Here is a 26,754-nt window from a genome sequence, read left to right as displayed (position 1 = left end):
AAACCCCTCAAAAACAGCTTAAATCATAGAATTTGGGGGTCATTTTGATCCCATAGTATTATTAACCTCAATAACCATAATTTCCACTCATGTCCAGTCTATTCTGAACACCTCACACCTCACAATATTATTTTTAGTCGTAAAATTTGCACCGAGGTCGCTGGATGACTAAGCTAAGCGACCCAAGTGGCCGGCACAAACACCTGGCCCATCTAGGAGTGGCACTGCAGTGTCAGACAGGATGGCACTTAAAAAAATTGGCCCCAAACATCACATGATGCAAAGATAAATTAAAGAAAGAGGTGCAAAATGGAATTGTCCTTGGGCCCTCCCACCCACCCTTATGTTGTATAAACAGGACATGCACACTTTAACAAACCCATCATTTCAGCGACAGGGTCTGCCACACGACTGTGACTGAAATGACTGGATGGTTTGGGCCCCCACCAAAAAAGAAGCAATCAATCTCTCCTTGCACAAACTGGCTCTACAGAGGCAAGATGTCCACCTCCTCCTCATCGTCTGATTCCTCACCCCTTTCACTGTGTCCATTCCCCTCCTCACAGATTATTAATTCGTCCCCACTGGAATCCACCATCTCAGGTCCCTGTGTACTTTCTGGAGGCAATTGCTGGTGAATATCACCACGGAGGAATTGATTATAATTCATTTTGATGAACATCATCTTCTCCACATTTTCTGGAAGTAACCTCGTACGCCGATTGCTGACAAGGTGAGCGGCTGCACTAAACACTCTTTCGGAGTACACACTCGAGGGGGGGGCAACTTAAGTAAAATAAAGCCAGTTTGTGCAAGGGCCTCCAAATTGCCTCTTTTTCCTGCCAGTATACGTACGGACTGTCTGATGTGCCTACTTGGATACGGTCACTCATATAATCCTCCACCATTCTTTCAATGGTGACAGAATCATATGCAGTGACAGTAGATAACATGTCAGTAATCGTTGGCAGGTCCTTCAGTCCGGACCAGATGTCAGCACTCGCTCCAGACTGCCCTGCATCACCACCAGCGGGTGGGCTCGGAATTCTTAGCCTTTTTCTCGCAGCCCCAGTTGCGGGAGAATGTGAAGGAGGAGCTGTTGACGGGTCACGTTCCGCTTGACTTGACAAGTGTCTCACCAGCAGGTCTTTGCACCTCTGCAGACTTGTGTCTGCCGGAAAGAGAGATACAATGTAGGCTTTAAACCTAGGATCGAGCACGGTGGCCAAAATGTAGTGCTCTGATTTCAACAGATTGACCACCCGTGAATCCTGGTTAAGCGAATTAAGGACTCCATCCACAAGTCCCACATGCCTAGCGAAATCGCTCCATTTTAGCTCCTCCTTCAATCTCTCCAGCTTCTTCTGCAAAAGCCTGATGAGGGGAATGACCTGACTCAGGCTGGCAGTGTCTGAACTGACTTCACGTGTGGCAAGTTCAAATGGTTGCAGAACCTTGCACAACGTTGAAATCATTCTCCACTGTGCTTGAGTCAGGTACATTCCCCCTCCTTTGCCTATATCGTAGGCAGATGTATAGGCTTGAATGGCCTTTGCTGCTCCTCCCTCCTCTGAAGCATATAGAGGGTTGAATTCCACCTCGTTACCACCTCTTGCTTCAGATGATGGCGGGGCAGGTTCAGGAGTGTTTGCTGGTGCTCCAGTCTTCGGCACGCAGTGGCTGAATGCCGAAAGTGGCCCACAATTCTTTGGGCCACCGACTGCATCTCTTGCACGCCCCTGTCGTTTTTAAAAAATTTTGCACCACCAAATTCAATGTATGTGCAAAACATGGGACGTGCTGGAATTTGCCCACATGTAATGCATGCACAATATTGGTGGCGTTGTCCGATGTCACAAATCCCCAGGAGAGTCCAATTGGGGTAAGCCATTCTGCGATGATGTTCCTCAGTTTCCGTAAGAGGTTGCCAGCTGTGTGCCTCTTCTGGAAAGTGGTGATACAAAGCGTAGCCTGCCTAGGAACAAGTTGGCGTTTGCGAGATGCTGCTACTGGTGCCGCCGCTGCTGATCTTGCTGCAGGAGGCAATACATCTACCCAGTGGGCTGCCACAGTCATATAGTCCTGAGTCTGCCCTGCTCCACTTGTCCACATGTCCGTGGTTAAGTGGACATTGGGTATAACTGCATTTTTTAGGACACTGGTGACTCTTTTTCTGACGTCTGTGTACATTCTCGGTATCGCCTGCCTAGAGAAATGGAACCTAGATGGTATTTGGTACCGGGGACACAGTACCTCAATCAATTCTCTGATTCCCTGTGCATTAATGGTGGATACCGGACACACGTTTAACACCACCGCAGCTGCCAAGACCTGAGTTATCCGCTTTGCAGCAGGATGACTGCTGTGATATTTCATCTTCCTCGCAAAGGACTGTTGGACAGTCAATTGCTTACTGGAAGTAGTACAAGTGGTCTTCCGACTTCCCCTCTGGGATGACGATCGACTCCCAGCAGCAACAACAGCAGTGCCAGCAGCAGTAGACGTTACACTCAAGGATGCATCGGAGGAATCCCAGTCAGGAGAGGACTCGTCAGACTTGCCAGTGACATGGCCTGCAGGACTATTGGCTTTTCTGTCTAAGTAGGAAATTGACACTGAGGGAGTTGGTGGTGTGGTTTGCAGGAGCTTGGTTACAAGAGGAAGGGATTTAGTTGTCAGTGGACTGCTTCCACTGTCACCCAAAGTTTTTGAACTTGTCAATGACTTCTGATGAATGCGCTCCAGGTGACGTATAAGGAAGGATGTTCCTAGGTGGTTAACGTCCTTACCCCTACTTATTACAGCTTGACAAAGACAACACACGGCTTGACACCTGTTGTCCGCATTTCTGTTAAAATAATTCCACACCGAAGAGGTGATTTTTTTGGGAATTTGACCAGGCATGTCAATGGCCATATTCGTCCCACGGACAACAGGTGTCTCCCCGGGTGCCTGACTTAAACAAACCACCTCACCATCAGAATCCTCCTTGTCAATTTCCTCCTCAGCGCCAGCAACACCCATATCCTCATCCTGGTGTACTTCAACAGTGACATCTTCAATTTGACTATCAGGAACTGGACTGCGGGTGCTCCTTCCAGCACTTGCAGGGGGCGTGCAAATGGCGGAAGGCGCCACCTCTTCCCGTCCAGTGTTGGGAAGGTCATGCATCGCAACTGACACAATTGGACTCTCCTTGGGGATTTGTGATTTAGAAGAACGTACAGTTCTTTGCTGTGCTTTTGCCAGCTTAAGTCTTTTTTTTTTCTAGCGGGAGGATGAGTGCTTCCATCCTCATGTGAAGCTGAACCACTAGCCATGAACATAGGCCAGTGCCTCAGCCGTTCCTTGCCACTCCGTGTCGTAAATGGCATATTGGCAAGTTTACGCTTCTCTTTAGACGCTTTTAATTTAGATTTTTGGGTCATTTTACTGAACTTTTGTTTTTTGGATTTTACATGCTTTCTACTATGACATTGGGCATCGGCCTTGGCAGACGACGTTGATGGCATTTCATCGTCTCGGCCATGACTAGTGGCAGCAGCTTCAGCATGAGGTGGAAGTGGATCTTGATATTTCCCTATTTTACTCTCCACATTTTTTAATGTGTGGAATTATATGCCAGTAATATATCAATAGCAATGGCCTACTGTACTGTACTATATATGTATACTGTTGGTCACCAAAAAGCTGCACTGTAATACTAGAAGCTATAGAAAAGTATATATATTACTGTATATATATATATTAGTATAGAGCGGTGTAACTGTGAAACATGTGTCCTGACAAGCAGTATAGAAGCTACAGAATAGTATATATATTATTACTGTATATGTATATATATATATATATATATATATATATATATATCAGTACAGAGCGGTGTAACTGTGAAACATGTGTCCTGACAAGCAGTATAGAAGCTATAGAATAGTATATATATTACTGTATATATATATATATATATATATATCAGTACAGAGCGGTGTAACTGTGACACGTGTCCTGACAAGCAGTATAGAAGCTATAGAATAGTATATATTATTATACTGGTGGTCCCCAGTTCCCACAATGCAGCACACGCAGCACACTGAGCACAGATATGGAGCGTTTTCAGGCAGAGAACGTAGATATTTTCAGCACACTGAGCACAGATTATTTGCAGCACACTGAGCACAGATATTTTCAGCACACTGAGCACAGATTACGGAGTTTTTCCGGGGAGAGAACGCTGCCACGTCCTCTCCGTTCAATCTCCAATGCACGAGTGAAAATGGCGGCGACGTGCGGCTCCTTATATAGAATATGAATCTCGCGAGAATCCGACAGCGGGATGATGACGTTCGGGCACATTCTGGTTAACCGAGCATGGCGGGAAGATCCGAGGCTGCCTCGGAACCGTGTAAAAAGGGTGAAGTTCGGGGGGGTTCGGATCTCAACGAACCGAACCCGCTCATCTCTAGTCAGGAGTCCTGTGTCCAAACTAATTTTCAGTATGTGCGTTCATGGCCGGTGGCTCTGGACTACAGAAGCTAATAATTTACTGGCTTTGTTACCCCACCTAAAGTAAAAAAAATTTTGGTAGTCTAAATAATACTGTTAAATAAAACCTAACTCTATGCAGTTTGGCAATATACCATTTGTTACCAACGAACACCTCCATTGGTGAGGCCACCATCTGCACCACATGGCACAGCTGTATACAGAGTTTGAAAATCCAGATATTTAGATATAGTTTTTATCTGTTTTATTTGTCTGTTTATTATATGAATAATACTGTTATTATTTATGTGATTGCATAGTTATGAATATGCATTAACAGCGTGATCACTCATTTATTTATATTGTCAATTTTATTAAATAATTTGTTTATAGTTGTAAGCACATCTAATTGTGGGTTTTTTGGTATGCACTTCAGCAGCGCCTACTGTACTGTTTAATATTGACTGATCAGTCTAGCTTGCTGTTGTATTAAGCAATTGAGAGCGGAATCTGTTTGGCAGGTCGACCCTACTTAGGTCGACAGTCACTAGGTTGACCACTATTGGTCGACATTGACATGGTCGACGTGGACAAATGGTTGACGCATGAAAATGGTTGACACGTGACAGGTCGACACATGAAAAGGTCGACATGGCTTTAAAAAAAATTAGATTTTTAACTTTTTCATACTTTACCATCCACGTGGACTATTATTGGGAATAGTAACCTGTGCCGAATGCAGCGGTAGCAGAGCAAGGCACCTTGCTTGCAGCATGGCGAGCGAAGCGAGCCATACAAGATGACACACAGTACACTAATTTGGTGTTCCTGGTCATGTTACGGAATAAATGACATCAAAACCAGTTAACAAATTCATGTTGATCTTTTCACGTGTCGACATGTCCTGTGCCGACCATTTTCACGTGTCGACTATTTGTCCATATCAACCATGTCAATGTCGACCAATAGTGGTCGACCTAATGACTGTCAACCTTAACATGGTCGACCATTCATACCAGAACCATTGAGAGCAGCTTACACTGCTAGTACAAAATCACAAGCTTCTGTTTGGTTGCTAACCCCTAGCTGTAGTTCTGTTTCAGAGAGCCAGAGGAGGTAAAACAATAGACTACAGCATCATTGCTGTTTTATGGGGCTTTGGCAGTGCCTACCCTGCAGCTCCACACTTACAGTAAATCATCCTCAGTGGTCAGAGTATTTTGCCGTCACAAATATGTCATCATGGCCACCTGAGATTTTCTGATGACCACTTCATCTGCTTACTTAGCAAGTAGTTATATTATTAGATACTTGGGGCCAATTTCATTCACTGTACATCAAATATTATACTATTAATAGCACAGCCTTGATTTAGACTCCTTTATGTACAACATTATAGGCAATTGTTTAATATTCATGTTACATGATATCCACATCTATGATTCTAGTTCACCCAATAAAGCTTCTCATTTGTATTTTAATTTTTCCTGTGTAAGTTGCTATTTCTGATGTATCAGTGTTTGTTGCACATTATAATTATAAAATCTATGTCAAGTTAATTCATATAGAATGTCATCACATGACAACATGCACATAAACATATAATGTCGTGAAATTTGCATAAACCCATATTTTAGGCAATGTGTTTTCCTTTTTCTTGGCATCCATGCAGGGCTGTTTCTAGACAATTTGGCTCCCAGGGCAAAAAGTAAAAAATGTGCCTTCCGCCACCATGGTAACATCTGTGTGATTTTATTTTTCCTATGGTGGCCAACGTCTGGGGTGCAGGATGCAAAACTGGGGTGTAAGGTAGTCTTTTCCAGCAGGCCAAACCCCTTGTAGTGAGGAGGTGCCCAATGCATTGAGGCCATGCCCCCTCATGCACAAATGTTACCATGGTGGGGGAAGGCACATTTTTTACTTTTTGCCCTGGGAGCCAAATTGTCTAGAAACAGCCCTGCATGGATGCCAAGAAAAAGGAACCCCAGAAAAAGCCAATGGTAGTTGTGACGGATGCTAGAGGACCAGTAGTACCTCTAGTCTAAGGGTACTACTTGTCCTGTAGCATATATCAAAACTGTGTCCACTGAGGCGGTGGCCATTTTTGGAGGGACATTTTCAGCTATTCCGTGTGAACTGCCAGACCGCATGGAATATTGATGCTGGGACATTGTCCGCAAGCACCCCATGTGATTGCACAGCTCATCCAGCCCTAGAAACGACACCTATGGCTTTCAAGCTGTCTTCTATGTGCCTGAAAATTTGCAGCCCTTTACACTTCAGGTCTGCTGCCCTCACAAACAAACAGTTTAGCCAGCCATTACCCAGAAGGTCCTGATGACCGGAGGGGAATGTGGGAGCCCAGTGATGCGGATCAGGATGTGATCTTGTCACACATAATAATAACATATCCTTCACTATTAAAAACATGTGTCCTCTGTGTATATTTAGTGCATTCTATGAAATGATAGCTGGAATCTGATGAAGCAACCCCACCAATCTTCATTTTTATGGAATGTACTCCTGTCAGAAAAGACCCAGTAACAATTTCTTATATAATTTACAATATGTTAGCAAGATAAAGTAAGGTACTGTACTAGAGAAACATCTAGAAATAAAATCAGTTTTATTTTAAGTGCTTGTGAAGACAGCTCTTACTGTACTTTGTATTGGAGTTAGAGGTTCATAGATTTTGTTTGATAACATCAAGGGGGCGAGATTTACTAAGACTAATCATGGGCCATCGTCGGCCATCGCAGCAATGCTTATCGCATATGTACTAACATATGCAATTAGTATCACAATGCAATGTCAGAGGCTCCTGGTAGTCCAGACGAGAGGGTGTGCGGGGGTCTCCTGGGGTCTCTGTCACTTCACAGCCCCGGGAGGTGATGTCTGCTGTCAGTCTGGGCTCCTCCTCCTCCCTGCAGCCATAAGTACAGATGGCTGTGTTGCTGGGGGAAGAGGAGGCTGGGATCCTGGACTGTGACGGGGAGGCTGTCTGGAGTCAGGTATGGGAGGGACATCGTGAGCGGCACTGGGCAGCAGAGGTGGCGGGATGCAGTGGGATGCGGTAAGTAGCCCATAGGCTATCGCCATAAAAAGCTGGTGATACCCTCCACATCGAAAAGCAGGTGGACAGGGGTTAGTACGTTTAAAAATGCTGTAAAAAAACAGAAAACTGGGTTTTTACGCCATTTTTCTTTTAGTAAATCCCACCCAGGAGAGATTAGTCAAAGCTTAGAGGGAGATATTCAGACCTGCTCGCTGTGCTGATAATTCTGTTGTCCTGCAATCAGATAGTCGCCGCCCAAGGGGAGTGTTAATTCGCTCGTGCAAGCGTGCAATCGCATGTGGACACAGTGCGAAAATGTCCCTCAGTCAGCGGACAGCTGCAAATCCGTTCGCACCTCACTCACCAGCAAATGATTTTCCACTGTGTGCAGTGTGTGCGCAGCTCAGGACTTACTCCTACAGTGCGATGAGAACAGGCTGATCAGGCCCGGAGCTGACGTCACACACCCTCCCAGAAAATGTATCGGAATGCTTGCGTTTTCCCTGACACTCCCAGAAAATGGTCAGTTACCACCCACAAACGCCCTCTTCATGTCGATCAGCTTGCGAATGGCTGTGCTTTAGAAATGTTCGCACCAGCTTGTCGCTGATTGGCGATACCTGTTGTTGTTTGGCAATGTGCGTGCGATGCACGGTCAATCGTTAATCGCTTGCTGTGCGAAAACAGTCTGAATCGGACCCTATGCAATTGGCGATAGATAGATAGATAGATAGATAGATAGATAGATAGATAGATAGATAGATAGATAGATAGATAGATAGAGAGAGAGATAGAGAGATAGATACTGTACTTTTGTAATATAAAGCATGAGAGATTATTTTCTGTTGTTGGTAAAGCCAGAACATTAAAGCGATTTTGCGTATCTGTTTATGCAGCATGGTGAACGGCTATAATAAAGTTTGTGTCACACGGAGTAGTCTCACTCTTGCTACTGCTATTGCAGTCAAGCAAGTATTCTATTATTCAGAAATTGTCACCAGTGGATGCACTGTTTCTAAGGCTTCAGGCTAGTATTTCAGCATCTAATTGTGGTAACATACTGTATCTAAATATGGAAAGATAATAATTCTGCACAAAGTTTTAATGTCAATGTGTTATCTGAGAATTCATATAAAAAGATTAAAAGAAACTCTATTTTGGAAGTGTTTATATGGTTACTTTAAATATAAAATCCTTTGTTGGTAAATGCAGTAATACTGTTTAGTAATTTTAGGTTTCAGGAGTGATAAAACCGTGTTACAATAAAATGCTAACAAGTGAGATAGCTGCCAACTGCAGCGGTTATATAATGCATTTTTGTAGTGTCAATACATAAATCTTTGTTTAACACTGACTTCTCATCCAGCAATAAGAACAACTTGTGTCAGTTCCACCAAGAATGTAAATTACCACCTTGCCAAAAGTTTGCTACCAATAATTTTGTATGGTTTTATAGCAGCATATCCTTTTTTTATGGTTCTGAGGTTATTCTTTATACATTCTACAAACATGCTAAACACAAGAAAGGATTTGTTGCAATCCAATTACGGCAAGTCAAAGGTTATTCATTTTCTCAGAAAAAGAAAAATAAACTTGTAATTATTTAGTTCACCAGCGTAATAATAAAAATACATGTTAAAACATTAAATACATCATAGCAATAAAACTCTAAATTAGCTCCACCTGTCTCTATTTTGTGAAATGTGATTCAACTTTACATTTATTACCCACTTTTAACGAATGGTCTCAGACTTGGTTACTAACAATTATAATGATGACTATATGGATTCTGTGTTGGCATACATTTTACTACTTACATTTTTATTGAATCCTATCATGTAACCACCTACTTAATTTAGTATAAAATGCTGAAAAATCACTTGTGTTTTATTCTGCACATATATCACCTAACTTGGAACACTACACTTCTCTTTGTAAAAAAAATGTCCTATAGAAGTGCAAGCAACCAAGAATCCTATGGGAATGCTGGATCTACATCGCCATCAAGACACACTGATAACTATGAAGAAAGAGGTTCCCGACATATGACTGCTGACTGGTCTAACGATGACAACAGATCAGGTTCTAGATTAAATACTCAAAGAGGATCAAGTATTGGAGAAGGATCTAGTGGACACTATGGGCAGGATACTGGTTCAGCTTATGGAGGTTCAAGCCAGAATAATAGGGAAACTTTGGGTAGCATGCATAGAAGTGTTCATAGAGGAAGCCTTGGTGCTGGCACTGATAGTGTGTCAGGAAGTGGTTCATATGGTAGGGAGAGAGGAAGCTCAGGAGGAAGCTTCAGTGGCCCTTCAGGAAGTGGCTATTCTGATGACCAAACAAGTAGTCCTAGTAGAGGGCAGTGGGGAAGCTCTGGTGGCAACTCCAGTGCCTATGTTGGAGGTGGACAGGCGGACAGGCATAGTGGCAGCTCCAGTAGATATTCTGGAGGCTCCAGTGGAGGAAACCTAGGTACTGGCACTGATAGTGTGTCAGGAAGTGGTTCATATGGTAGGGAGAGAGGAAGCTCAGGAGGAAGCTTCAGTGGCACTTCAGGACGTGGCTATTCTGGTGAGCAAACAAGTGGTCCCAGTGGAGGGCAAAGAGGAAGCTCTAGTGGCAGCTCTAGTGCCTATGTTGGAGGTGGGCAAGCTGAAAGGCATAGTGGCAGCTCCAGTAGATATTCTGGAGGCTCCAGTGGAGGGCAAAATGGAGGCTATGGTGGCAATACCAGTGGATATGCTGGTGGTTCTAGAGAAGTTCATAGTGGAAGATATGATGGCACCGCTGGTGGTCATGCTAGTGGTTCCAGTGGAGGGCATAGTGGCAGCTTCAGTGGAATGTCAGGAAGTAGGTACACTGGCAGCCATATTAATGGGCAAAGAGGAGGCTTTAGTGGTAGCTCCAATGTTGTCACAAGAAGTTCATATTCCAGTGGAAACTCAGCTGGAGGTTCCAGTGGTGGTGGTGGTGGTGGTGGTAGTATGTCAACAATTGGATATACTAACAGGAGCACAGCTGGACGGCAAGGCTTTGGTAGTTTCAGAGGTGTTTCCGGTAGTGGGGGTTTTAGTGGGTTATCTGTAGGAAGTTCACTTGGGGGAACGTTTGGAGGAGGTGTTTTTTCTTATGGAGGAGAAGATGGTCTTCTCCAAGCAGGAGAAAAGGAAACAATGCAGAACCTTAACACTCGCTTGGCTGCCTATCTGGAAAAGGTGCGTCAATTAGAAGATTCAAATTCAGAACTTGAAGGGAAAATCAGACATTGGTATGAAACTCAAAAACCCCAAAAAATTGACAACAGCAACTATTATAAGACCATTCAAGATCTAAAAGATAAGGTAAGTCATCTACATATTTTAATATCATTTGCTTTCTGCAACATAAATTATATAAAATATTAATAAAAGAGGTCATCATCCTTTTACATTAATATATCATTGCTCATATCAAAATGTAAACTCAGATAATTAAGATAACAGATAAGTTCCAGATAACCACATTCAACAACATCATAGTATTTAAAAATGTATAATAAAATTCTGTATATCTTAAAATATTGAAATTAAGTAAACTTATTGGAAAATCATCTGTCAATACCAAAATGGAGTATGTCAGATTTAAAGATTAACGAGAATGTTGTTAGATGAAGGAAACACTCTTTAGTTTAGAATATAATGAAAGCACTGTTTTTGAGAACTCCAAATTTTATTGCGGGGTGTTCCGGAGATGCCGGTAATTAGGAGTAATCCTTTATTTTCAGTGGGAAGGCTTTTTATGTATTTAGCATGCAGCCATATTTGATGCTAGCAAGACCATTCACAGTATACGTAAACAATCATGTAATAAAAATATTGAAAGTGACACATATCAAATGTCCTGATGATCCCTCATTCTCAAAATGATTAAGAAGGTAAATAGTATTTTAGGAGAAAAATCTAATTGTTTCATTTAATGATAGCAGTTTTCCTAAAGTTTGTAGACCAGACAATGAAGTGAAAATGATATGTTTTTCATCATGCGTACTTAGGCATGCTGAAAAACAGAGAGGAAGCAAGTGCCCTCATAGGCTCACCGCGCTCGTCATGCATCGGGCACGGTGGCTCGCTTCACGCACCACAGGTTCTATATCCACTCGGCTGGTGGCGTGAAGCCACCACTCGAGTGGGAATACTGAGCATTTGTTGGGATTCCAGGCGTCGCAATTTCACCAGGTGTCGGGATTCCAGCATTGGCCTCCTGAATGCCAGTATCCTGACAGATGGTATATTAACTGCATCCCCTTCATTTCTCACTTTTTTTATCTCCATATTTTGAAATGCTACACAGTTTTACCATATAAATATGTTAGTTTTAAACTCCTTTCATTTATGGCAGCTGTGTGATTCTCTCTCTCAATGTAGATCAATAAAGTCACTTTGGATAATAATCATATCAAATTAGGAGTTGAGAATGCCAGACTGGCTGCGGACGATTTCAGAGTAAAGTAAGTAATGCACTATTATCTAGTAGCTTTCCAATACTGTTTCATTTTGGTATTATACTAAAAGAAAAGCAATATGCTACTTATGGTGTAATATAGAGGGCTTTCTTGTTACTTTGCAAGGAATGACGTGTCTATAACTTCTGTAATAATGCAGTTCAATTAACAACTAAGACTACTGCATTTTATTGGCAGACAGGGGGCATTTTTAGTTACTTTTATTACCGGTTAGCAGGAGTGTCCTTAGAGATTGTATGTTCTTCTTTTCTAAATAACCCCTCTTTTCTATCAGCTGTGGCTGCATATACATTATTTGAACAATGTACATTTTGTATTTGTTTCAACCAGGTTCAGCTCTACAACTAAGTGACTAATTGGTTGTCAATATGTGGGGGCACCTAAAACACTGAAGATGTGACATACAGAACCTACACTCATTCAGTGTTTTGACCTTCAGGGCAGCACCGCCAAATTAGGCACTCACCAAGGAATTGAGTAACTGACAGCACATCATTAGCATAAATGACTCAGCTCTGTATTATTATCTCCCTGAGTACACAGCGCCCTCTTCCTGCATCACTAGATACTTACAGACACCACATAAGTAGACTGTGCAGATAAAATAAACAAACCATAATGTATAAATTAATTAGTTGCGGTAAGAAAAAAAAAATCTATTAAGCACTGTAATGCTGTGATATAGCTATTAACCTGTGGTGCTGATAATTATTTATTTACAAAGTGCATTACCCCATAGCAAAGAATCAGCAATAACAATAATTAAAATGATATAGGGGGTAATTCCAAGTTGATCGCAGCAGGAAATTTTTTAGCAGTTGGGCAAAACCATGTGCACTGCAGGGGAGGCAGATATAACATGTGCAGAGAGAGTTAGATTTGGGTGTGGTGAGTTCAATCTGCAATCTAAATTGCAGTGTAAAAATAAAGCAGCCAGTATTTACCCTGCACAAAAACAAAATAACCCACCCAAATCTAACTCTCTCTGCACATATTATATCTGCCCCCCTGCAGTGCACATGGTTTTGCCCAACTGCTAAAAAAATTCCTGCTGCGATCAACTTGGAATTACCCCCATAGTGCAAGTTAATCAGTGAAAGCTAAAGTCTGATTGTTTGAAACTGGTCACTGCACAATTACATCTTATTACCAAGTAGACACATGGGCCGATTCACTCACACAGACTGCTACTGTATTGCTTAGATCAGGCCTGGCCAACCTGTGGCTCTCCAGATGTTGTGAAACTACACATCCCAGCATGCCCTGCCACAGTTTTAGCATTCCCTAATAGCAAAACTGTGGCAAGGCATGATGGGACCTGTAGTTTTACAACAGCTGGAGAGCCACAGGTTGGCCAGGCCTGGCTTAGATTATGGGTTCTCATAATTTTCTTACACTTTATATGGCTAATGTTTTATACATATTTTACTAGGTCTCCCTCATGTTAAGTATATATATTTTTTGCTCAGTACAATAGCCATTCATGAGCTGCCATTTTTAACCACGTTCTACTCATGCGTATGCATTGTATAAGTACAATCCTTATCAGGGTCATATGTTTTTACTAAGTACTCCCTCAATTTTTTCAAACTACTTCTAATGTCTATATAGTTTTACAAAGTACCCCATAAAGTATATATATTTTTTCAAACTACCCCTATTGTCTACAGTACATATATTTTTTAAAGAAGCCCCTAAAGTTTGCATATTCTTTATAAGTACCCCATAGTGTGTTTATACACTTATACTCATTACCCTTTAATTTTACCTAAGAAATAGAAATGCTTATTAAATACCATTCAGTATTTACCATAGAGGCAAACTAGGCATATGCGGTACTTATAGTAGTACAGATCAGCATGCACCTACAGCATATAAATGTTTTTAAGTTTGTTGTATTTACATTATTCTTGGGTGAGTATATGGTAAAAGCAAGATCCGCCAATATCATACTAATCTGATTCACTGGAACAGGGAACACTGGGTGCATATTGACCACTATAGAAATGTTTAATTTATTTATTCTTATTGTGACTTCACTAGATGAAAGATGCATATGTCTTACACTCTTATTTCTTTCCCTTTGTTAATACCACTGATGTGATGGTTATCGATATCAAGTTAAACAAGATCATATCCTTGCTGTTACCACATTGACACATAAGCACAGTGTCCAGAAGAGTTAGCAGAGGTGGGCAGGGCTCGGATAAGCATGGCTGGCAGCTACGTGGGGCCTGGAGGATGAGGAGCCTATTGCAGCCGCAACTTCTGCTAATCCAGCCCATGCGTCCACTATTACGGCCACTTTTGTGAATATGGGAAAATACTTCAATCTGTGGGACATATATAGCGCTACGGTTAATGATTCTTTAAGACTGTAGAATGGTTATGTTGTTACAGGAATACTACTATAATAGGAAATTAATGGTTGCTGCTTTCACCTTTATGTATAAGTACCAAACGCAATGGTTATATATTATATTGCTAGAATTTTATTTTAAGTTTATATTCTTTTATTGTATGTATCGCATCTGTATCCTCAAGGTACGAGACTGAGCTTAGCATGTGTCAAAGTGTGGAATCGGACATCAACGAATTACGAAAAGTTCTGGATGATCTGACTCTGGATAAAGCAAGTCTTGAAAGTCAGCTTGAGAGTCTGACAGAAGAACTTGCTTATCTCAAGAAAAACCATGAGGAGGTGAGACATGCATTAGCAGGGTACAGTACATACCTTTCAGGAAACAGGGTGTACTGCAATAGTGACAACTGTGAAAGTGCTCTTACTGTGGTGTGAAAGTGCCTTTACTGGTTTTGAGCATTTTTAGAAGAGACCCCACTGCCGCAGTAACAAACAACTGTATTACTTACTGCAGGCTTGTGTCTAGATCTAATGACACTTTAACATGGAGCAACCTATTGTATCTGTCATGCTTAGGAGATGAAGTGCATGCAAGGAGTTACTTCTGATGTCAATGTGCAGCTGGATGCTGCTCCAGGAGGCAACATCCTTAAAATCCTGAACGACATGAGAACTGAGTATGAAGAATTGGCAGAAAAGAATCGTAAGAAAGCAGAAGACGAATACAACCAAAAGGTGAGTTGGCAAATAAAAGTATTTCAGAAACTTTCCTTGAATCTCTATGCACATTTCTAACAGTATTTTGTTGGCCTACTTTATTACAAATCACGGAAGAAGTATATATTTTTTTTCTAATTGAAATGTCATCTGAAAATAGTCTTTAATAAAAAAAGGGCTGATCCTAATATAAACATCTGGATTACAATGATCACAGCTCAATAATGTAAATAACAACAGGCTTGCAATAGCTAAAGAAAACCTTTTGGCTCTTAAAGAATATGGGAATGAGGCAGCTGCCAAGAGAGACTGTACAGTCTCTATGAAAGATAGATAGGTGAAAGATAGAAAACAATCATTAAAATGCCTGCGTTTCAACCTTCTGCTGTTAAAATAATTAATGTAGTTATCAAAAAGACCTTTATTTATCAGTATTACATATATTAATGTACAGTAGAATAGCAGCTGACAAGGTTTGTAGATATGTCCCATGAAGAACTGTATTCACTAGAAATAGTTTTGGAAATTTGTCAGAACTTATTATCTTACACATTATTTGGTTGGAAAATACAGTTACTGTGTATCCTCTCTATATGCTCCAGATGACGTGTCAATATACAGTAAAACCAGTGGTTAACGTGGGCAGGTACACATTAGTAGGCCATACCACCACTTCCTCTACTGCTTCAATTGTAATGCTGTCAAATTCCATTCACTTACATTTTCTACACTGGCACTTCTTAATGTCTACTTTCATCACTGTATGTACCTGTGTGTTCTTTCTATTATCTGTCGTATTCATTTTGTTACTACATGTATTGTTTTAGATCAGCGATCTGCACAATGAGATATCCAGTAGCAGCAAGCAGCTTCAATCGGGTAATTCTGAAGTCACCGAACTGAGACGTACTATGCAAACCATGGAGATAGACTTGCAAACACAACTTTCCACGGTATAGTATTAATCTCTGCAGGTAGGACAAGTATAACATCAACTGAATGATAAGTTTGTAGTGTTTAAAGATTGCAAAGGTAGAAATAGCATGGGTACTGTTTTAAAATATAGTTAACAATGAACCCATCATATAAAAAACTATATGGAAGGATGTAACCCATCATAGAAAATCTACATGGAAAGAAGATATGTACAAGCACTAATTACAGATGTGTGCTACCACATAATCACTTTATCAAAAGCACAGGGATACAATGTTACAGGATATCCCCTGAAAACACCCATTTGGGGGGGGGGGGGGGGGGGATACCAATGCATTTTAAGAATCCCCCGGGTGTATATATACGGGGACGACCATTTTCGATAGTAAGAGCAGACTCCACAGGTTTTTTTACCTCTGTGTTCGGGACTGCTCATATGCCGTCAACAGACCACATGTTCGAGTGGCCAGTGCCGTGGGGGGATCCTATAGCTCCATCTCCTATAAAATGTAGCAAAATGTAGTCCAAATGCTTCAATGGCTACTGCCATCTAAAGGCAAAGCAGGAGCAGTACTAACACTGTGGTATCTGCAGTGTCAGTGCATGTACCCCACAGTCTTATTTAGGGCAGCTGATGTTAATAGTACTAATTAATACTCCTCTCATGTTACAGCTACTGACTGGCATCTTACATGGCTGACAGCAGTTATCAGCCTCTCTGTCTCTCCTGCAGGCATGACTAACCCAGCTGTGATGCTTCAACCTTAGTTTGTTATTTTGATCACTCAGAATTTTACCACATCTACTCACATCCATTTGTTGTTTGTGCAGTAGTAACTCTTATACAGACTTTCTGGAATAGGACTACGTATACTCAGATTCATACAATTTCCACCAGAAAACAATATTACTCACAGTCCAGGGTCTGGCATTTTGCCAGGTTTTATGGAACTCGTATCTAGTCAGATAATAAAAGTCTCATTTTCTCTCTGTCTCCCCGCTCTGCTGTACTCTCTTCCTTCTCCAGTCTGACTGCTGCTTCTATCTCCAGCTCTCCTTTATCCCGCCATCACTGCTCTGTTCTGTGTCAGACACTCTGATTCCTCTACTAGTGATTTGCCTCTTCCCTGATCTATGGCCCTCATTCCGAGTTGATCGCTCGGTAAAAATCTTCGCATCGCAGCGATTTTCCGCTTAATGCGCATGCGCAATGTTCGCACTGCGACTGCGCCAAGTAAATTTGCTATGCACTTAGTAATTTTACTCACGGCTTTTTCATCGTTCTGGAGATCGTAATGTGATTGACAGGAAATGGGTGTTACTGGGCGGAAACAGGCCGTTTTATGGGCGTGTGGGAAAAACCGCTACCGTTTCTGGAAAAAACGCAGGAGTGGCCGGAGAAACGGGGGAGTGTCTGGGTGAACGCTGGGTGTGTTTGTGACGTCAAACCTGGAACGACAAGCACTGAACTGATCGCAGATGCCGAGTAAGTCTGGAGCTACTCTGAAACTGCTACGAGGTGTGTAATCGCAATATTGCGAATACATCGTTCGCAATTTTAAGATGCTAAGATTCACTCCCAGTAGGCGGCGGCTTAGCATGAGCAAATCTGCTAAAATTCACTTGCGAGCGAACAACTCGGAATGAGGGCCCATGTCTTTTCCTCTGCTGCCATCTCCTACTGCCTCTTTCTGGGGAGAAGGCATGAATCCTTGTAAATGCAATGTATCCCGCCACTCATTACATGCATATCCCAGTTTATTAACGCTGCATGCATGGATATTTCAGCAAAGGACAGCTCTCCCAATGACAGCTGTCCTTTGCAATGAGGGAACTTCTGGGTTTAGGACCCAGGAGTCCATCTGCACATGCAACGAGTGACGCAAGCGCTGCAGGGGGTGCTGGGATTGGATCCCTCTCAGGGGGTAAGATGGAAAGAGGCCCATAGGCTTCCACAGAGTAACACCATCAACAGATGGTATTGCCCACCTCATCCAAGCTTCACCTCTTTTCCTCATACCTCATTTCCTCATACCTCTTTCTGCTCTCTCCTAACCGCATCTTTCAAACTGTCTGTGCTCATGCCTCTACCACCTCACACCACTCACGTGACGCCATCTTGACTTCTTAAGCAGCCATAAAGGCTGCTGTGAATTTTAGTCTGTGGTCCACCTGTGTAGCCAAATGCGCAGGCACTGTAGCGTGATGTGAGCATCGGAAGTAATACGTCGCATAGCGGGGAATTACAACTGTGGTATTACAAATGAGGGTTAGTTGGTTAAGGTTAAAAACTACCTTTTGAATATTTACAATGTGTTAATGACAATCTTTATCTATATGAAATAGACATGTGTAACTTATTACTCTGAAATTAGTAATCACAAATTTACCCTTACATAGATAAATTCCCTGGAAAACACATTGGCTGAAACAGAAGGACGCTATTGCTCCCAGCTGGCTCAAATTCAGGGTTTGGTGAGCAATCTGGAGGAGCAGCTGTCTCAACTGCGGTTTGATATGGAGACTCAGTCTCGGGAGTACAAGCTGCTTCTGGACATTAAGACCAGGCTGGAAAATGAAATAGAGATGTACCGTCGCTTACTAGATGGAGAAGGGTAAGAAAACATCCTACTATATTACATGGAACTGAGTATGTCTGATAGAGGCAAGTGGTGATAGGACGTGAGCTAAGGTCAATACTAAATATCAAGTCTTCACAGAGGGCTTTAGGCCTGATTCTGAGATGGTCATAAAGGAGGAAAGAGCAAGTAGCTGTGTACGTGGGCAAAACCATTTTGCACTGCATGTGGGGCAGATTTAAAATGTGCAGAGAGATTTACATTTGGGAGGGACTGTGTCCAAACTGAAATCTAAAAATATTTTATATTATAAAATATATAATATATTTATAATTATAAAAATAAGGCTGTCCCTATCAGGTATGGGCTACTGCACATGCAAAAGCAGACAGTATTTACCCTGCATGCAAAGATATATATATATTTTCCCTCCTTGCAGTGGTACAAAGATACTCACTCTTTTTTGCTTTACTCCCACCTCAGAATTAGGATATTTGTTCTCTACTTCTCAAAGAAGGAGACACAGTTTTTACAATAAATAAAAATCAATATGACAAAAAGAAATAACCATCTACAGTATGTAATAGAAGGCTATTGGCAATGGTAATTATAGCAGTGTTTATTAAGGTCCACATGGTACTCCACACAAGGAGGAACATTAGCTGGCAACTTCTTACCTGTGATGCTGTTGATGCTCCTCAGTGTCATTAATAAGTTGTGAAAGTAGCAACGGGTCATTAAAGTCACTGCTTAGGCTATTGGGATCATGAGATCTCACCTTCGCTCTTTCACATCTGCTAAAGTAAAAGCAGAGGGCTTGTGTTTGGGGGGGATGGTTCCCTGCATTTTGAATTGCTAAAAAAATTCCATGTGACCGTGCCATTAGGCTCAAGGATTTCTATATCAAGAGGGCACACAATGATGATATGGTCTCTAGGGGGATGTATCAAGCCTTAGAGAAAGATAAAGTGAACAGAGATGAAGTAATAGCCAATTAGGCTGTGTTTAAACTTAAAGTATTAAAGCAGATTGGTTTATACTTTATCGCTCTGTATTGTACCTCTCCAAGGTTTGATACATCTCCCCCCTAGACACATTTAAATCTTCAAACAGTCTTTATTTTCTCACAGGCCGATTTTTCTCTGGCTGAAAAGGACATGGTCGGTCATTCTGAGTTGATTGTAGCTGTGCTAAATTTAGCACAGCTACAATCATTCACACTGACATGCGGTGCTAGTCCGCCCCGCATGTCAGTGCCGGCCCTCCCCGCAGAAGTGCAAAGGCATTGCACAGCGGCGATACCTTTGCATTTCAAGAGTAACTCCCGACCAGCGCAGCTTTAGCGTGCTGGCCGGAAGCTACTCATCGCTCACCGGCCCGCAGCTGCTGCGTGTGACGTCACGCAGCTGTGCAGTTACGACCCGATCGCTGCGCTGCGAGAAACTGCAGCAAGCAAACGGGTCGGAATGACCCTCATGGTCTGCTGGAGAAAAGGCACAGCCTCACTAAAAGATGAGTGTATGTATGGATGGACTGATATTTGGGTGCAATGAGTGTGTTTTAACCTTGCTGTACCATAATTTTAATGTTATGAACAGTGGCTATTTTGAGGGCTGACCCACTGTTCGTGAACCACTGCTCAAAAGTAAAATCTTTTCCTTACCTTTTGGATTCATCTTTTTGTAAGGTGCAAGTGAAGAATTTTAATGATTTTTTTTTTTTTCTTGCAGTGGTTCAAACTCTAGTGAGTGGTCTTCTAGAAGGTCAACTTCAGCAGCAACAGTAGAAGGTAACATTACAGAGAATTAAATTAAATTCCAAGTGATAAGACTTTATTTTAACCTTAACGTTTTCAACATCTTTTTGACCCTTGAACATTGTCATATTAGTCATGTAATTATTTTAGTTATTTTGTTTGTGGCTACAAGTATTGTATCTAACTTTTTTCTCTAAGAGGATCTTAAGATGCATACAATCATATAGTCACATCTAGCTACTAAATAATTAGATGGTTTCTCCTTGCGGGTAACTAATCAATTCAGGCAACATACTGGCTATTTTTGCTATTTTGCTCCTTCACAGCAAGCAATAATTCTTATTATTATTATGTGGTTGGCTTATAATTGTATGGGCACCTCTGACATTACACAGTAAACATTGGGTAGTAAAAGAAGATGTGTGCTGGAGCTAGATACTGGGATGGTGTGCCGGAGCTAGATACTGGGATGGTGTGCCGGAGCTAGATACTGGGATGGTGCGCTAGAGCTAGATACTGGGATGATGTGCTGGAGCTAGATCCTGGGATGATGCGCTGGAGCTAGATACTGGGATGGTGCGCTGGAGATAGATACTGGGATGATGCGTTGGAGCTAAATACTGGGATGGTGCGCTGCAGCTAGATACTGGGATGATGTTCTGGAGCTAGATACTAGAATGGTGCGCTAGGGCTAGATACTGGGATGATGTGCTGGAGCTAGATACTGGGATGATATGCTGGAGCTAGATACTGGGATGATGTGCTGGAGCTAGATACTGGGATGGTGCACTGGAGCTAGATACTGGTATGATGCATTGGAGCTAAATACTGGGATGGTGCGCTCGAGCTAGATACTGGGATGATGCACTATAGCTAGAAACTGGGAAGATGCGCTGTAGCTAGATACTGGGATGGTGCGCTGGAGCTAGATACTGGGATGGTCCGCTGGAGGTAGATACTGGGATGATGTGCTGGAGCTAAATACTTGGATGATGCGCTGGAGATAGATACTGGGATGATGCACTGGAGATAGATACTGGTATGATGCATTGGAGCTAAATACTGGGATGGTGCGCTGGAGCTAGATACTGGGATGATGCACTGTAGCTAGAAACTGGGATGATGCGCTGGAGCTAGAAACTGGGATGGAGCGCAGGCGGTATATACTGGAATGGTGTGCTGGAGATAGATACTGGGATGGTGCGCTGGAGGTAGATACTGGAATGGTGTGCTGGAGATAGATACTGGGATGGTGCGCTGGAGGTAGATACTGGGATGGTGCGCTGGAGCTAGATACTGGGATGGTCCGCTGGAGGTAGATACTGGGATGATGTGCTGGAGCTAAATACTTGGATGATGCGCTGGAGATAGATACTGGGATGGTGCACTGGAGCTAGATACTGGTATGATGCATTGGAGCTAAATACTGGGATGATGCACTGTAGTTTGAAACTGGGATGATGCACTATAGCTAGAACTGGGATGATGTGCTGGAGCTAGATACTGGGATGGTGTGCTGGAGCTAGATACTGGGATGGTGCGTTGGAGCTAGATACTGGGATGTTGCACTGAAGGTAGATACTGGGATGATGTGCTGGAGCTAAATACTGGGATGATGCGCTGGAGACAGAGAATGGGATGATGCGCTGAAGCCAGATACTGGGATGATGTGCTGGAGCTAGATACTGGGATGATGTGCTGGAGCTAGATACTGGGATGGTGCACTGGAGCTAGATACTGGTATGATGTGTTGGAGCTAAATACTGGGATGGTGCGCTGGAGCTAGATACTGGGATGATGGACTATAGCTAGAAACTGGGATGATGCGCTGGAGCTAGATACTGGGATGGTGCGCTGGAGCTAGATACTGGGATGGTGCGCTGGAGGTAGATACTGGGATGATGTGCTGGAGCTAAATACCGGGATGATGCACTGGAGATAGATACTGGGATGATGCACTGGAGCTTGATACTGGTATGATGCATTGAAGCTAATTAATGGGATGGTGTGCTAGAGATAGATACTGGGATGATGCACTATAGCTAGAAACTGTGATGATGCGCTGGAGCTAGATACTGGGATAGTTCGCTGGAGCTAGATACTGGGATGGTGCGCTGGAGCTAGATACTGGGATGATGCACTATAGCTAGAAACTGGGATGATGCGCTGTAGCTAGATACTGGAATGGTGCGCTGGAGCTAGATATTGGGATGGTGCGCTGGAGGTAGATACTGGGATGATGTGCTGGAGCTAAATACTGGGATGATGCACTGGAGATAGATACTGGGATGATGCACTGGAGCTAGATACTGGGATGATGCATTGAAACTGAATAATGGGATGGTGTGCTGCAGCTAGATACTGGGATGATGCACTATAGCTAGAAACTGGGATGATGCGCTGGAGCTAGATACTGGGATAGTGCGCTGGAGCTATTTACTGGTATGGTGCGCTGGAGGTAGATACTGGGATGGTGCGCTAGAGCTAGATACTGGGATAATGTGCTGGAACTGGATCCTTGGATGATCTGCTGTAGCTACATACTGGGATGGTGCACTGGAGCTAGATACAGGGATGATGCGCTGGAGCTAGATACTGGTATGATGCATTGGAGCTAAATACTGGGATGGTGCGCTGCAGCTAGATACTGGGATGATGTGCTGGAGTTATATACTGGGATGATGTGCTGGAGCTAGATACTGGGATGATGTGCTGGAGCAAGATACTGGGATGATGTGCTGGAGCTAGATACTGGGATGGTGCACTGGAGCTAGAAACTGGTATGATGCGTAGGAGCTAAATACTGGGATGGTGCACTGGAGCTAGGTACTGTGATGGTGCGCTGGAGCTAAATACTGGGATGATGCACTGGAGAAAGATAATGGGATGATGCGCTGAAGACAGATCCTGGGATGATGTGCTGGAGCTAGATACTGGGATGATGTGCTGGAGCTAGATACTGGGATGGTGCACTGGAGCTAGATACTGGGATGATGTGCTAGATACTGGGATGATGTACTGGAGCTAGATACTGGTATGATGCGCTGGAGCTAGATACTGGTATGATGTGTTGGAGCTAAATACTGGGATGATACGCTGGAGCTAGATACTGGGATGGTGCGCTGGAGATAAATACTGGGATGGTGCGCTGGAAGTAGATACTGGGATGATGTGCTGGAGATAGATTCTGGGATGATGCACTGGAGCCAGATACTGGTTTGATGCATTGAAGCTAAATAATGGGATGGTGTGCTGGAGCTAGATAATGGGATGATGTACTATAGCTAGAAACTGGGATGATGCGCTGGAGCTAGATACTGGGATGGTGCGCTGGAGCTAGATACTGGTATGGTGCTCTGGAGGTAGAAACTGGAATGGTGCGCTAGAGCTAGATACTGGGATGATGTGCTGGAGCTAGATACTGGGATGATGTGCTGGAGCTACATACAGGGATGGTGCACTGGAGCTAGGTACTCGGATGATGTGCTGGAGCTAGATACTGGGATGATGCACTGGAGCTAGATACTGGTATGATGCGTTGGAGCTAAATACTGGGATGGTGTACTGCAGCTAGAAACTGGGATGATGTTCTGCAGCTAGATACTGGAATGGTGCGCTAGAGCCAGATACTGGGATGATGTGCTGTAGCTAGATACTGGGATGATGTGCTGGAGCTAGATACTGGGATGGTGCACTGGAGCTAGATACTGGTATGATGCATTGGAGCTAAATGCTGGGATGATGCACTGTAGCTAGAAACTGGGATGATGCACTATAGCTAGAAACTGGGATGATGCGCTGGAGCTGGATACTGGGATGGTGCGCTGGAGCTAGATACTGGGATGGTGCACTGGAGGTAGATACTGGGATGATGTGCTGGAGCTAAATACTGGGATGATGCGCTGGAGACAGAGAATGGGATGATGCGCTGAAGCCAGATACTGGGATGATGTGCTGGAGCTAGATACTGGGATGATGTGCTGGAGCTAGATACTGGGATGGTGCACTGGAGCTAGATACTGGTATGATGTGTTGGAGCTAAATACTGGGATGGTGCGCTGGAGCTAGATACTGGGATGATGGACTATAGCTAGAAACTGGGATAATACGCTGGAGCTAGATACTGGGATGGTGCGCTGGAGCTAAATACTGGGATGGTGCGCTGGAGGTAGATACTGGGATGAAAAGCTGGAGCTAAATACCGGGATGATGCACTGGAGATAGATACTGGGATGATGCACTGGAGCTAGATATTGGTATGATGCATTGAAGCTAAATAATGGGATGGTGTGCTAGAGATAGATACTGGGATGGTGCACTATAGCTAGAAACTGGGATGATGCGCTGGAGCTAGATACTGGGATAGTTCGCTGGAGCTAAATACTGGGATGGTGCGCTGGAGCTAGATACTGGGATGATGCACTATAGCTAGAAACTGGGATGATGCGCTGTAGCTAGATACTGGGATGGTGCGCTGGAGCTAGATACTGGGATGGTGCGCTGGAGGTAGATACTGGGATGATGTGCTGGAGCTAAATACTGGGATGATGCACTGGAGATAGATACTGGGATGATGCACTGGAGCTAGATATTAGTATGATGCATTGAAGTTGAATAATGGGATGGTGTGCTGGAGCTAGATACTGGGATGATGCACTATAGCTAGAAACTGGGATGATGCGCTGGAGCTAGATACTGGGATATTGCGCTGGAGCTAGATACTGGTATGGTGCGCTGGAGGTAGATACTGGGATGGTGCACTAGAGCTAGATACTGGGATGATGTGCTGGAGCTAGATCCTGGGATGATGTGCTGTAGCTTTATACTGGGATGGTGCACTGGAACTAGATACAGGTATGATGCGCTGGAGCTAAATACTGGTATAATGCGTTGGAGCTAAATACTGGGATAGTGCGCTGCAGCTAGATACTGGGATGATGTGCTGGAGATATATACTGGGATGATGTGCTGGAGCTAGATACTGGGATGATGTGCTGGAGCTAAATACTGGGATGATGCACTGGAGATAGATACTGGGATGATGCACTAGAGCTAGATACTGGTAAGATGCATTGAAGCTAAATAATGGGATGGTGTGCTGGAGCTAGATACTGGGATGATGCACTATAGCTAGAAACTGGGATGATGCGCTGGAGCTAGATACTGGGATGGTGCGCTGGAGCTAGATACTGGAATGATGCGCTGGAGAAAGATAATGGGATGATGCGCTGAAGACAGATACTGGGATGATGTGCTGGAGCTAGATACTGGGATGATGTGCTGGAGCTAGATACTGGGATGGTGCACTGGAGCTAGATACTGGGATGATGTGCTAGATACTGGGATGATGTGCTGGAGCTAGATACTGGTATGATGCGCTGGAGCTAGATACTGGTATGATGTGTTGGAGCTAAATACTGGGATGATACGCTGGAGCTAGATACTGGGATGGTGCGCTTGAGCTAAATACTGGGATGGTGCGCTGGAGGTAGATACTGGGATGATGTGCTGGAGCTAAATACTGGGATGATGCGCTGGAGATAGATACTGGGATGATGCACTGGAGCTAGATACTGGTATGATGCATTGAAGCTGAATAATGGGATGGTGTGCTGGAGCTAGATACTGGGATGATGCACTATAGCTAGAAACTGGGATGATGCGCTGGAGCTAGATACTGGGATGGTGCGCTGGAGCTATTTACTGGTATGGTGCGCTGGAGGTAGATACAGGGATGGTGCGCTAGAGTTAGATACTGGGATGATGTGCTGGAACTAGATCCTGGGATGATGTGCTGTAGCTACATACTGGGATGGTGCACTGGAGCTAGATACAGGGATGATGCGCTGGAGCTAGATACTTGTATGATGCGTTGGAGCTAAATACTGAGATAGTGCGCTGCAGCTAGATACTGGGATGATGTGCTGGAGTTAGATACTGGGATGATGTGCTGGAGCTAGATACTGGGATGATGTGCTGGAGCAAGATACTGGTATGATGCATTGGAGCTAAATGCTGGGATGATGCACTGTAGCTGGTAGCTGGGATGATGCACTATAGCTAGAAACTGGGATGATGCGCTGGAGCTGGATACTGGGATGGTGCGCTGGAGCTAGATACTGGGATGGTGCACTGGAGGTAGATACTGGTATGATGTGTTGGAGCTAAATACTGGGATGGTGCGCAGGAGCTAGATACTGGGATGATGGACTATAGCTAGAAACTGGGATAATGCGCTGGAGCTAGATACTGGGATGGTGCGCTGAAGCTAAATACTGGGATGGTGCCCTGGAGGTAGATACTGGGATGATAAACTGGAGCTAAATACCGGGATGATGCACTGGAGATAGATACTGGGATGAT

At 43.4% G+C, this 26,754-nt stretch overlaps 1 protein-coding gene across 1 annotated transcript in view; it reads left to right on the top strand.

Moving 5' to 3' along the window:
• Nucleotides 1–10,713: 10,713 nt before the first annotated feature.
• LOC135055573 (keratin, type I cytoskeletal 14-like) overlaps nucleotides 10,714–26,754 on the top strand; it is a 47,388-nt gene continuing 31,347 nt past the window's right edge. The window contains exons 1-7 of the mRNA XM_063959803.1: nucleotides 10,714–10,881; nucleotides 11,944–12,026; nucleotides 14,586–14,742; nucleotides 14,980–15,138; nucleotides 15,948–16,073; nucleotides 18,457–18,671; nucleotides 20,366–20,424. Coding sequence (XP_063815873.1) covers nucleotides 10,714–10,881; nucleotides 11,944–12,026; nucleotides 14,586–14,742; nucleotides 14,980–15,138; nucleotides 15,948–16,073; nucleotides 18,457–18,671; nucleotides 20,366–20,424 — 967 coding nt within the window. The remainder of the gene's footprint in view (nucleotides 10,882–11,943; nucleotides 12,027–14,585; nucleotides 14,743–14,979; nucleotides 15,139–15,947; nucleotides 16,074–18,456; nucleotides 18,672–20,365; nucleotides 20,425–26,754) is intronic.

This window comes from Pseudophryne corroboree, chromosome 3, assembly GCF_028390025.1.
Source record: "Pseudophryne corroboree isolate aPseCor3 chromosome 3, aPseCor3.hap2, whole genome shotgun sequence".
In the NCBI taxonomy this organism is placed as follows: Eukaryota; Metazoa; Chordata; class Amphibia; order Anura; family Myobatrachidae; genus Pseudophryne; species Pseudophryne corroboree.
The sequence above is the reverse complement of the archived record's forward strand: the minus strand, read 5'-3'. Positions and strand labels throughout refer to the sequence as shown.